The sequence below is a fragment of the Leopardus geoffroyi genome, chromosome A2 (assembly GCF_018350155.1).
Source record: "Leopardus geoffroyi isolate Oge1 chromosome A2, O.geoffroyi_Oge1_pat1.0, whole genome shotgun sequence".
Taxonomy (NCBI): domain Eukaryota; kingdom Metazoa; phylum Chordata; class Mammalia; order Carnivora; family Felidae; genus Leopardus; species Leopardus geoffroyi.
In genome coordinates, this window is record NC_059331.1 from 21632807 (window position 1) to 21646220 (window position 13414).

At 46.2% G+C, this 13414-nt stretch overlaps 1 protein-coding gene across 1 annotated transcript in view; it reads right to left on the bottom strand.

Moving 5' to 3' along the window:
* Positions 1–365: 365 nt before the first annotated feature.
* RFT1 (RFT1 homolog) overlaps positions 366–13414 on the bottom strand; it is a 35975-nt gene continuing 22926 nt past the window's right edge. The window contains exons 9-13 of the mRNA XM_045493173.1: positions 12437–12567; positions 10945–11089; positions 7234–7339; positions 2149–2398; positions 366–1590 (exon numbers count right to left, since the gene is read on the bottom strand). Coding sequence (XP_045349129.1) covers positions 1423–1590; positions 2149–2398; positions 7234–7339; positions 10945–11089; positions 12437–12567 — 800 coding nt within the window. The 3' untranslated portion in view covers positions 366–1422. The remainder of the gene's footprint in view (positions 1591–2148; positions 2399–7233; positions 7340–10944; positions 11090–12436; positions 12568–13414) is intronic.

Consider the following 13414-nt stretch of genomic DNA (forward strand, 5'->3'; position numbering starts at 1 on the left):
CCACCCCACCCCATGGGACAATCAGTTCTAAGCTAGCCTGACCAGGCCTTACAAGAGCATAATCAAGGCCACGCTTTGGGAGGGTCTCTGACTGGGCAATGATACCTTGCATTCAGCTACTTTTCCAATTACCACAAAGCATTCTCCCTTTGAACAGATAAAAAGTCCAAGTGGCTTGGCGCTAGTCTCCATGTGCTGTGGGTCTTGGTCCTTGGCCCCTGGGTGTGTATTAAAGGGGTGCATTTTAGCCAAACCACCACCTGACACAAGTTGCCCTGTTTCTGGGTATAAATGGAAAGTGTGGGACATCAGGACCACTATGACCATCACCATTATCACTATTACCATCCAGGATACGGTTTGTGTCAATGATACCCAAAAGGAATTAATATATTAGTGAAAGAAGAAAAATGCTTTGCCACCTGAGAACGATGCCCGATGATGTTGCCTGCTGGCTGGAGGGTGCGGGATGCAGGGCTCAGACCATCATCTGGAGGACCAGATCCCCAGGCCTGCCACTCTTGTCCGGAAGCTGGCATTCAGGGTTACTGAGAAGTGCTGGAAGCAATGGGTCGGAGGGAGGGGCTTGCCACACAGAAAGCACCCCATTTTATTCTGAAGGAAAAAAATACCCCACTTCTGCCTCAGCTGCCATCTGTGCAATCTCCGCGAGAGCAGCGCTCCCTTCAGGGGCCAAGGAAGCTCACACCGGGTCACCGCTCCCTCAGAGCCTTCTTGCAGGGGGCCAAGCTGGGGGTCTTGAGCCAGCCTGCAATGAATCTGGAAACCGTGGTCTGGGGTGCACAGCAGCCAAGATGAGGTGTGTGACTCCTCCTAGCTAACTCCGGGAAATGCGACCCAAAAGACTCCGCGTTTTCATTTCTTGGGTTTCTCATTGAGGAACGTTGTTCCCTCTCTAAAAACCCAGACCACAGTGCTGACATGGGGAAAGCCACAACTCCAGGGCCATCTCTGTTCTAATTTGGTGCATAACATCAGGTCTCCTTCCTTCTCTTACGGAGTAAGTTCCATGTTCCTGTGAAGGGTCAAGTGGCCACATCTGTTTCCGGGCCAGGATGTTAACTATAACGTCCAGGAGATAGTTTGCTGGTGTGTGTGGCACCTTAGGTCAATCACAGCAGAAAGGAATACATTAATCAAAGGGAAAAATACTGATTAGAACAGACTGGTGACAAAAATAACGTATTGATTTTAAAAGAGCTTTTTGGTCTTCCCTTAGAAGCGGAGCTCCTCCTTCCCGTTGGGAGGTTCGAACGGACAGTGTTCATCCGGCAGCTCTCCGACGTGTCACCTGCCTGGGTCAGTCCTACTCCACTGCAGACCCCCAGCAGGGCTCTTCTGCACCTGCACAAAACTGCCCTGTGGCTGGTCCAGGTGCCACAGGTGTCCACGCCTCTGCGGTCACAAGGTTTTGTCAGCCAGTCTGGACACACCTAACTGAGTCCTAACAAAGTGGATCAGCCTGGTCTCTGTGAGGAACGCTGTCCCAACAGTCATTCCCAAGCAAAGGGCCCCCACGGCAATGTGCGCCAGCCTGGCTGGCCAGCCCTGCTCACAGCAAAGCAACACCTGTGGGAAGAAAGCATGGTCATCACCCCTCCATCCGTATGGCCTTCCTCTGGGGCAAGCCAGGGAAAGCAGAGGCCCTAATATTCCAGCTTCAGGTCAGAAAGAAGGGGTGACAACCGCACACCGAGGGGCTTCTCTGTTCCCACTGACACTGTTTGGCCACGTCTATCATAAGATGCTGTCCTAGAGGCTTAGGGGAAGGGGTGGCAAATACAGTAGAACCTTGGATTGTGAGTAACTTGTTCTGCAAGTGTTCTGCAAGATGAGTAAACACTTCTAATACATTTTAACTTGATAAATGAGCGATGTCTTGCAAAACGAGTAGTATGGGACGCTGAATGTCACATGATCACAACTGAGTCAATGGTTCCTAAAATTTGCTTTGATATATGAGTGCTTTGGATTACAAGCATGTTTCTGGAATGAATTATGCTCACAAACCAAGGTTTCACAGCACTTGCCCAGCTGATTCAGGAAGAGGAGGAAGGGGGAGCCGAGAGCAAGGGACAGTGGGCAGCTTGCAAAATCATTTAGTGTGAAGGCTGCCGGTAGTCTCACCTCAGAAATACCAGTAATCCCACCACTGAGGGCGAATGCTCCGAGGAGGGCCGGTGATAGGCACAAACCCGCCAGGGGCCTATGAGGGCTCTTTCGGTAGTAGCGGTGGATGAAGCAAAGGCTCTGTGTGATCCGAATGCCCATGTTAAAGCAGTTGGCCAAGATGAAACCCACACTGCCACACCACTGGGTCAGGAGGTAGGATAACACCAGGAATGCAGATGATAGGGCCAGCATTGTGAAATTGTACCTGCAGAGAGGGAGACAAGCAAAGCAGGGCAGTGGGTACGTTCTCCCAAGGTAAGATTGCTCCAAAATAAGTGGCTGTGAACATGAGATCACAGAGAGCACCTCTGAGTTGCCATGACCCAGCTAGTTTTCATAACCATGAATGCTATATGGGTAGCACGGAAATGTCATTGTCCCGCCACCCCCCGGCCCCCCACCGAATAGAAGAGTGAGAAAATGAGTAATTCAAGATGTTTATGGTTTTTAAGGATAAGTGATTTGACACTTTGTGGTCAAAACACATAAAAATCCTGTTCAGCCCAAGTCTTCAATGTGAGGCACAAAGAATATGACAGGGTAATCATTACATATGAATGCGAACTCTGAGACAGGCACTGTGAGGGTGCGGGGATACGTTGGTGAGTGACACACGTGGCCCTGCTCTGAGGCTTCGATGCATTTTACAGACAAGGAAACCAGGCACAGAGAGGCTGAATAACCTGCTTAAGGAGTGACCTGACTCTGGGCCCTAAACTTGGGGAAACGCATACTGCTTCCCTTGGGAAATGCAGAAGCCTTGTAACCTTGGCCAGGAGACTTTACCCGCAACAGGTGACCAGCCTCCAAAGTGACATGCACACAGGGAGCAAGGCCTGAACCACTGCAGTGTCCCCATCCTTCCATCTGCTCTTCATGTCACCAGAGCTCTCTGGATTCCTGACTGGATGGACTATGCTGCCCTTCTACTTCTCTGGCTTCAAGCAGCATGAGCTTAGTTACCTTTAGGTCTCAGTAAGGGCAACTGAGTCTTAGCAAAGAGAAAACAGCTGCTGTCGTCTTCCAAAAGGCTTGTACAGTCATGAACAAAATTCTCCAGCATCTGGTTTCTGCCTAGCGAGCAACAGGCATTCTAAGTACATAGTTTTTGAGGGAACCAAACCATTAGGTCCCCCAGCTATGTCTGCTGGGTTAGGAAACCTCACAGGCCACCCAGGTTCAGCATGCAAGGGGTGGTAAGAAAGCCACTATGTCTGCCAAATGCCCAGGTACTAGTCCTCAGGCTGACCAAGCCCAAGGTGCTATGGAGATATACTTTATCAGAGGAGGTGATAAGAATACCACACACACACATACACACACACAATCCTCCAACAAGGGAGGTGTACTTTTCACTGACACCTGATCAATGATCAGAATGGCCAACTTCATAACAAGCCACTGAGGGTGGGGACCATCACAGACCAGTTACGTGACCTCTTTTACAAAAAGAAGTAGAGCTACATAATCTTTTTTTTTCTCCCCAAGAAAATATCTCAGACAGCTCTACTGCACTAATCCTTGGATTTGAGGCAAGAGATTCCAAAACTTTCAAAGTCATTCTCGCCCAACTCTAAGTAAAATGTCAATAATGGGTGAAACCAGTAGCTAATTCATGCTAATTCAAGCAGCAACGAATTCAACAGTGTGGCTTCTTTGGTGTGGCCATTTGGGAAGAGCTGATAATGATAAGGGTCCAGTGTTTTTCACTGTCAGAAGATGGCTCTACAGCTGTTGAAATTTCCAGAACTCACAAATCTATAGCCTTAAAGGCATAATCCACTTCAGGAAAATAAGGGAAATTTAAAGATGCAATTAAAATACCACTTTTTAAATCAATTCAAAATTAGTGACAATAATGACTATTCTATAAGGTTTGGTTAATGTAAACAGTAAATTCTTTATGAATGCTGATTTTTTTCATGGCCCCAAGAAAATACTAGGCTTAAAATCATGCTTATCAAGACATAGATGGTCAAGGATGTGGGCTGTGGCAACAACTGCAGTGTCCCCCAGCGGGTGCTGGTTGAGCACATCAAGGCACAGCCGTCAATGTGGCCTCCGCAGCCATGAAAAGGATGGTGCCAGTCTCTCATGAGCCAACATGAGAAAACGGCACTCGTCCTTCACTCAACAATTATGGAGACCAGCTCCACACTGGATATTCAAAGGCCAACAAATCAGTCTTGGGCCTTTGTGTCCCTGTCCCCTGTGCCTGAGAGGCTCTGCCCCATCTTTGTACAGCAGACTCTGCTTGGTCACCCAGCCTCAGCCTCAATGCCACCTCCTCAGAGGGGCCTCCCAATCCAAAAGAGCCTCACTCTCTCTGCATAACCCTGTTGTAGTTATCTGAGCTGCATAGTATTTCCTTATTTATTTACGTGTTTGCTGTCTGCCCCCCCCACCGTCAGCTTCAGGAGAGCAGGGATCTCGTCTGTCTCTTCATTGCTGTATTCCCGGAGCTTAACACGATGCCTATTAGAAAGCAAATGCTCAAAAAGCATTTGTCAAATGAAAAGAAATGGAGAGCTCCTTAACAAAACAGAACAAAAATTCTTCAACAGGGAAGATGAAAAAGCCATCATTCAGAGTCTATATATATTATGAGGTTATTAACAAAAAAACTTGGAATTCAAAGGATTTTCTAATATTCCAGGTCCAACCAAATGCCCTATTTTAATTTAGAAAAACACTGACTAAAGTTTTAAGTAAAAGCCCATGACTTTATCAATACAGTATTTTTTTTTTCAATTCAGAATCTAAAATGCCCAATGTAAATCAATCATAACATTTAACTAAACTGCCCAAACCTACTATAAAAATCCTTACTGGAGTTGTATGTCTGGTTAAATTCACAGAGATAAAAAAATGCTGTGGTCTGTGATGAGGCCAGGTGCCATGTGCTCACACGAGGGCTGGGGGCTGGGCCGCAGGCCCAGACAGAACCTGGCTGCTGGGTTTAATACACACAGGGGGAACACATTTCACTCTTCGGGGAAGTGCGTTGCTACAGATGAAAACTGCATTAGAAGGCGCTTTGGTTCTGTGTTTTCTCCATGCTGACTACTAATACCATGGAAATAATTTTCCAGATGTTTATATATCATCAAAATCGCATTACAGCGAACTTAGAAAGTTGTTTCTTTTGGTTCATTGCAATGTAAGAGGAAAGAAAGCAGCCAGCCACTGTCTATATTCCCTCATGATTTGATTGTAAGATACATTTTACCATTTTAAGCAGGCTTAGTGCTGACTCTCCCCCTTAACACTAATGCTGAAATTATTACAACAAAATTCCCTCCAAAGAGATAGATTCCTTGTCCAGAGCTCTTTGTACTGTGGCCCAGTGCCTCATTTAGTATATTTTACATTATATCTAAAAATTATTTCACGTTTGAAACACCTTTCAAATAAAAACACAGTATTTCAAAATTAAAGTTAAATAGACCTTTTCATCCATGGGGAAAAAAAGGGTGGGGAGGATGACTCCGAGTAGTTTTATAGTTACACATTTAACTATCTGAAGTAAAAACCCTATCTGGACCAGTATCTGAGAACTGCAGGTTGTGACTTAAAAGTAGGCTGAGAAATCAGTTTACTGGGTCATGACATGGCAGTTTGAAAAATGCAATCTAACAGAATTAAGAATCATCAGTGTGTCTGCACATAACTGGGGTATTTGCTGCTTCGTGAGGGCTTCATTCAGTCATGTCCACCTAATATGTACAGGGTCACAGTGCTCAATGTAGTTTTTACCGATAAACTGGTCTGGGCCAGTGGTTCCTCAGACCGTAGCTGTCCATCAGACATCTCCTAGAGCTATGTGATGAAAGATTCCTTGGCCCCAGCCCCTTACAGGCTAATTCAGTTGGTCTAGGAGGGGCTGGAACTCCGAGGGGACTCTGGTGGGTCTGGGCTAAGATGCTGCTCTGGGCTCCAGTTCTCGACTGTGCGGTAGCAAAGTCACCAAGCTTCCTTGTGAAACAGCCCCAGGCTGGAAGCATAAAGAGGCTGCTCTGAATGAGAGGAAGGTTCTCCAACTCTCTGAGTTACCCTTTCTTGTCCCACCTCCACCACTGGGCCTGAGGGCTACTGATGGCACTCAAGGCCTTAGAAAGGCAGTACAAGACCTCCCACAAGGGATCCAGGCCTCAGGGGACAAGAGGATCACCAGGACCACTTGCCTCATTATCTGCACCCGTCGCTCTACGGTCTTTCCCTTTTCCTCCTCTCCTTTTCCCCTGTCAGTTTTACCCCTCTCCTCAACCTCATCCTGTAGTGATGCCTTAAGATACTGCCATGCTACTTCTGGCATTTGGGACGCAAGAGATGAATGATGCTGGGTGAGGGTCAGAAGCTCTAAGCTAGGAGGTGGTGTCAGAATCACTGAGGAGCTTTTAAAAAACACGTATGTCGGGAGGCGGCTGGTTTCGCAAGCGTGCTAGGAGAGTGGTGGAAGAAGGGCCGATAGGAATCTGCACATCGAACAAGCTCCAGGGGGCATTCTGACTGATGGCCAGTGCTAAGAACCAGTCTGAGGCACCAGAGCAGAGGTCCTGATCTGGGGTCAATGGATGGGAAAAAATTGTGGCAAACATATATGCGCACTTGGGCCTTTCTCTGAGGAAAGGTGTCACAGATCCCTGAGTTTCTCCAAGGCCTACAAATCAGAGTCTCAGGTGGAGGACTCTGCATCTTGCAGAAGCTCCGTGGTAACCCACAGGGGCACTGGGCAAGGCGGTGGAGGAGTGGAGCTGGTCCTGTGCCTGTCTCTGCAAACCTGGACTAACACAGCCCTATGGGGCCCGGATTTCTTCCTCCTCCAAAGGGAGGCGAAGGGGGGTTGCTGCCCCGGCCGTGCATGGGGAAGACTAACCGGATGGTGCGTGCGCAGCCACCGGAGAGCCCGGGCATGGCGCTAGTGCTGTAGGTGCTGCCTCTGCGAGAGCTTTCCGTGAATCCACGCTCAGGACGAAAAGAGAGAAGACTGGCAACTCAGCAGAAGGCCGTGATTAAAGGCGGGTCTTTCAGGTTACCTACCTGTCGACCTCCTCTTTGCTCATGGCAGCAAATGTGAAACACTCGGTCACTCCGTTGATGGCAAGCAGGAGGACGTAGAGACAGTAGGAACGCAGCAAAACAGGACCTATGAGGAAACAACCCACGGAGACTCCAGAGCCCAAACAGAAGGCCCACACGTACCAGAACTGGCTCAGGAGCCCTGCTGGTACCGTCAATGGGCAGACACATGCTCAAGCCTATGGTCTTAACTATCTGGAAGGCCTCCCAGTATTCCATGGCACCAATTAAAAGAAACGGCTAAAAACAAAAGGGCAATTGAGATTAAGCCTACAAATCTCTCTTAACAACTAAATTCTCATCTGGCCAGGAAGCAAGTCTTCTCACTTTGTAAATCTGCACGAAGAGGTCTGCTGGTTTGAGCACTCAAGGCCACTAGTGGCCCTGCATGTATGAGAACCTCGGCTGAACAGGTCCTGGACAAAAGACACTGGGGAGAAGCCCAGGGCTCAGGAGCGGCAGAAAACTAGAGACAGAACCCCTCCGCAAATCTGCAGGGAGAATCAGAGTAACCATCGTGTTATTTTCTTCTAAAACATAGTGATGTAGTTCTATAGCTAACTAACAAGCTTCACAAAAATCTGCTAACAAAAGACTGGGAGCCTTAAAAATGGAATTGATCCCCTCTTTTAGGAGGGCCATTACCAAGAGGCAGCCAAGCAACTTTTTTTTTTTTTTAATATTCCTGTTTATTTTTGAAAGAGCACGCATGAGCGGGGGAGGGGCAGAGAGAAAGAAGGGACACAGAATCTGAAGAGGTTCCAGGCTCTCAGCTGGCAGCACAGAGCAACGTGGGGCTCGAACCCACCAGCCATGAGATTATGACCTGAGCCAAAGTCAGATGCTCAACGGACTGAGCCACCCAGGCGCCCCACAGCCAAGCAACTTCTAATAAAACCCATGACCCAGCAATTCCACCCATAAATATCCATCCAACAAAAATAAATGTATGTGTTCACAAAACCCCTTGTACAAAAATGTCCATAGCGGTTTTACTCATAATAGCCCAAACTGATCATCAACAAGAGAAAGAATAAACTGTGGGCCAGCCATATAAAGGAATACTTCTCAGAGAAGTGATCAAAGAGAAAAAAACTACTGATCCGTGTCAAAACATGGATGAATCCCAAAAACTGTATATTGAGGGAAAAAAAACAAACATTAAAGTGTCCATACTTTATTATTTCATTTGCTTTTTAAAAAAACTTATTTATTTTTTAAATGTTTATTTATTTTTGAGGGGGAGAGAGAGTGAGTAGAGGGGGCAGAAAGAGAAGGGGACAGAAGAACCAATGTGGGCTCTGTGCTGACAGCAGACAGCCCGATGCGGGGCTCAAACTACGAACCAAGAGATCGTGATCTGAGCTGACATTGGACGCTTAACCGACTGAGCCACGCAGGTGCCCCATGTGATTTCATTTATATGAAGTCCCTTTTAAAAGCAACACTGGGGCGCCTGGGTGGCTCAGCTGATTGAGCTTCTGACCAGCTCAGGTCATGATCTCGCGGTTCGGGGGTTCAAGCCTCGCACTGGGTTCTGTGCTGACAGCAAGAGCCTGTGTCAGATTCCATCTCCCTCTCTCTCTGCCCCTCCCCTGCTTTCTCTCTCTCAAAAATAAACATTAAAGAAAAAAAAAAAGCAATACTAATCTGTAGTGATAGAAATCAGAACAGTGGTTGCCTCTGAGGTAGAGGGAGGCAGATGACTGGAAAGGGTCCTGAGAGAACTCTCTGGGGTGATGAAAGTGTTGAACCTATCAACCAGGATGTTGGTTACATGGGTGTATATATTTGTCAAGACTCATCAAATTGTACTCTTAAGAGTACAGAATCTTACTTTATGTAAATTAGGCCTCAATAACTTAGTCACTAAAAGAAATCCAGTGTTCATATTTTCTGGCAAAGGAAAGGCATTCAGATCCACAGCACGAGTCCAAAGAGTCAGGAGCAGAGCAAGGAGATGAGGGAAGGAAAGCCAGCAGGGGCCAAGGTTGGGGATATACTACCAGAAGCCACCATTGGTGTTAGAGAGAGAGCTGAAAGTTCGGTCAATGTGAGAGGCAGCTACCACGAGGAGAAAAATGCTAGAAGACCCTGCTAGGACAGTGGCACTGATGGAACCCTGGGCCAGGCAAGAAATAACAACAGTCCTGATTCACCAAACAGCACATTTTTTTCAGAGACTGAGAATCCAGACTATTCTTAAGACTCTTCTTTTTCTGAAGAGGATACCAAAGGAATATCTTTTTGAATCTAAAATTGTTATATTTTTAACGGTGTTGTATTAGTTTCAGGTGTACAATATAGTGATTCAACAATTCTACACATTATTCAGTGCTCATCATGTTGAATCTAAAATTATTAATGACGGACATAAAACATTAGAAACAGAATTTATTACCTTAGAAATCAACTAACACTGACCCTTGTAACTGATAAATCTATTATCAATGCTGAAAACTGGGACCAGCCTCTTACTTGAGCAAAAGGGCTACACATTCACAGCAGTCTGTTTCTGTACCTTCTATGACTAATTACTCTACCAGGTGAACACTGTATTGATGGGACAGCCTTCTCCTCATGAAAATGTCCTGTGATTTCATTACAATACAAGCTGTTTCTTGCTGATTACCTTTTTTAAGGAGGCCCTGCTACTGTGAAATAGTCAAGTCCCCAATCTCTGCACACTGACTCATACTAATGGCTTCCTAATGAGGCCTCCCTGCCTGTCTGATGGAACCCCAGGGTCTCACAGCACAAGCTGCAGGGAGCTGCAAACCACCTCATTGGGTTCACAGCAGGTGTTTCTCCAAACTTAATGACCTTGGCTCTTGTGTAGAAACTTGGCCCCTCCTCCCCTAATACCCTAAGTTTGGGACCATTATAGTGGAGACCAAAACATGCCAGGGAACTTGTAAAATGGCATCTGACAAAGCCCTTTACATTGAGATGGGGCAGCAGAAAGAAGACTTCAGGGTTCTTGTCTAGTGCCCTGAGGACTGAAAACATCTTTACCCAACCCAAGATGAAACACTGCAAGTGGACTGCCAGCCTGTGGCCCAGCACATTTTGAAATTGGTGAAGTCCCCAGGGCCTAGCAAGTGCTGTGAGGTGCTCAGTGGCCTGGGCACCGATGTTTCAAAGTTAGACACATTCGATAATTTTGTCCTTCAAAGACCAAGAGTCACTGGATTAAATATACCATTTTACTTGCCGAGATCAATTTTATTCTCTGCAAATGGCTCTGAGTTATCCTTCAGAGGCTCTCATGCATCAGGCCGTGAGATTTATGTGGCATTTACTACCTTCAGATGTGTTTAGTATCAAGCGGAGACTCATTAGAGCCTGCTCTCTGCCTTCCTCCCTCATCCAAGAGGGTGCACAGGGAAGTGCCCCGCAAGACACATCTTAAGCCTGGGAGGAGAGCCAAAGATTCATAACGACTTCTCCAAGTGAATTTGGGGGACTGGCTGATGTGGTGCCAAACCCCCCTAATGGTACCCAGATGTTTCTGACCTTGGATGAGGGGAATGGCCTCAGAATCCCAGCCACTGACAATGTCCCCTATACTGACAAGTATCAACCCGTATGCATGCAAGTTTTTGAATTTCATAAGACTTTTCTATTTCTGTTTAGAAATTAGAATCAATCTGACAAAACTCTTGCGCGTACCTGATCCAGAGCTAAGCATGACTCCTCCATAGATATCCAAAGCCAGCTGAGAATAGGCAAAGCCAAAAATGGTGATGGTCAGGCCGGCCAGCAGGGCCAGCTTGAGCAGGGACTCCAACACGGTGGCGGCCACAGCCATGTCCTCCTGGGACAGGGGGAGAGGGAAGGAAGTTGGATGAATCATGAGCTAAAGAAAAACTTCACATCTGGCCTTATCTCTCTTTGCTATCTTACAGATCACTCGTTCACCTGCTGAGAGGCGTCACTGCTTTTCTGCAGCCTATGCTGTTTCCATGTCAATTAGCATGAAGGAAATGAAGGAAAAAAAGACAATCTGTGCCTTCTTAGGTAGTTCAGGGGAGGTCTGGTTTTTAACTCATTCAGGATAAGTTATTTCAAAGGTTGCTTAGGAAACATTAGCTTTCCTCTCTGATATTTATTCTTTTTTTTTTTTTTAACATTTATTTATTTTTTAGAGAAAGAGAGGGAGAGACAGAGTGTGAGCTGAGAAGGGGCAGAGAGAGAGGGAGACACAGCATCCGAAGCAGGCTCCAGGCTGTCTGCACAGAGCCCGACGCGGGGCTCGAACCCACGAACTGTGAGATCATGACCTGAGCCGAAGTCTGGCACTTAACCAACTGAGCCACCCAGGCGCCCCTGGTATTTATTCTTAAATGGACAGCAAGTTTTCACATTGCTAGCTGGCTAGCTTTGTCAGTGTGCTTCTCCTGACAAACGTCTCCAAATTCTGACGTTCCTGTCAAAGTATGCTTAGGAAAATATTCCTAAATCGACTGAGAACCAGTCGACTGTGCATAAACTGTATTTTTCAAAATGTCTTCTAAGACATGTAAGAGGGTGACTTAGCTTCCTTTTAATTCTAAGAGAAGTCAGACATTTTCGATGGTTTTAGAAAAAGGGAAGTTTCGACAACCAAATACGCCTGGATTAAAATCTCTTCTGTTATTTATCAATGGGAGTATATAGAAGAGTGTAGCTCTGGGCACTTCACGGTCTTTAAGAAGCTTATTAAGCAACTGGTGTGGTGAGTGACACCAAATGACCACATCCTTTTCTCCCCACGCCCTACACGAGCCTTGTCCCAGACTCTGCATCCTTCGGCTCGCCTGTGGTTCTTGAGAATGTGAGGATGAAGGAGGCAACCTCGATTCTTCCAGCTACGCCTAGACCAGGGGAGGGGTATGCGCCGCACTGGGGACCGCTGCAGAGAGTTCCGAGAAGGCTGGATCAAGAGTGAGCTTACAAAGAAGGACTAAGAATGAGAAGGGAGGGGCCGGCCAGGACAAAGGGAGAAGGCTTCAAAAGAAGTGAGCTCAGAGTCCTACCATCATTTGGAAGGCGATGGAAGAATGAAATCTAGAAGGAAATTTCAGATCAAACAGAAGGGAAACTGGCTGCTGCACATTTCAGTCTGTTTACCCTGAAATTGGAGAATTCACCAGAGAGACAGTGACCTAAGAACCAAGACTACCTGCTTCTGAAGTGTGGCGTCCTTTCCTCTCTCTAGCACCTTGGCGAAAAATATGTAAAAACTCTCCTCTATTGGCTGGAAAATTAATCTGGCCACAAGGGAGCCAAGATTATTCACTATATCGTATACACCTACAGAAAAAAAGGAAGAAACAATAATCCTACTAGTTTTCTGATTTGAGTTTTCATGGCACCATTAACATTCTTTCTAATTTAATTAAAAAAAATTTTTTTTTAATGTTTTATTTATTCTTGAGAGAGAGAGAGATAAAGCATGAGTGAAAGAGGGGCAGAGCCAGAGAGGGACACAGAATCCGAGGCAGACTCCAGGCTCTAATCTGTCAGCACAGAGCCCAACGTGGGGCTTGAACTTACGAGCCCTGAGATCATGACCTGAGCCAAAGTCAGACGCTCAACCAACTGAGCCACCCAGGTGCCCCACTAATTTAATTTTTTTAATGGAACTTTTTTGAGGTAATTATAGATTCACAGGTAGTTTTAAGAAATCACAGATCCATTACCCAGTTTCATGAATAGTAACATTTTGTGAGAGCAGGGCACAGTATTGCAGCTGGGATACTGACACTGACACAGTCAAGACAGAACATTTCCAGCACCAGCACTTTTTTTTCATAGAAATCATTAATGCCAAGTTGATTTAAAAATTTTTTTCTTTCCACTACTTCAGGATTATAGTCAAAAATAAATACAAAGAAAGTATTGAGACTTATCTAGCCACACGATCACAGGGCAACTCTGTGACTGTGATGGCAAGCTCCCTTTTCTGTCAGTGCCCCCAAACCCCAGATGGACACCAGAGCTCTGCAGGAACCAGGGGATCGCAACAAGAACTTGCCACCTGAGTCACAAGACAGGGGGCAGTCAGTACACTCTATATATTTACAGAGAACAACAATTTTCAATCTTTAGGAATCATTTTTTTCCAATATTCATCTTTTATAATCATCGGGTATATTTT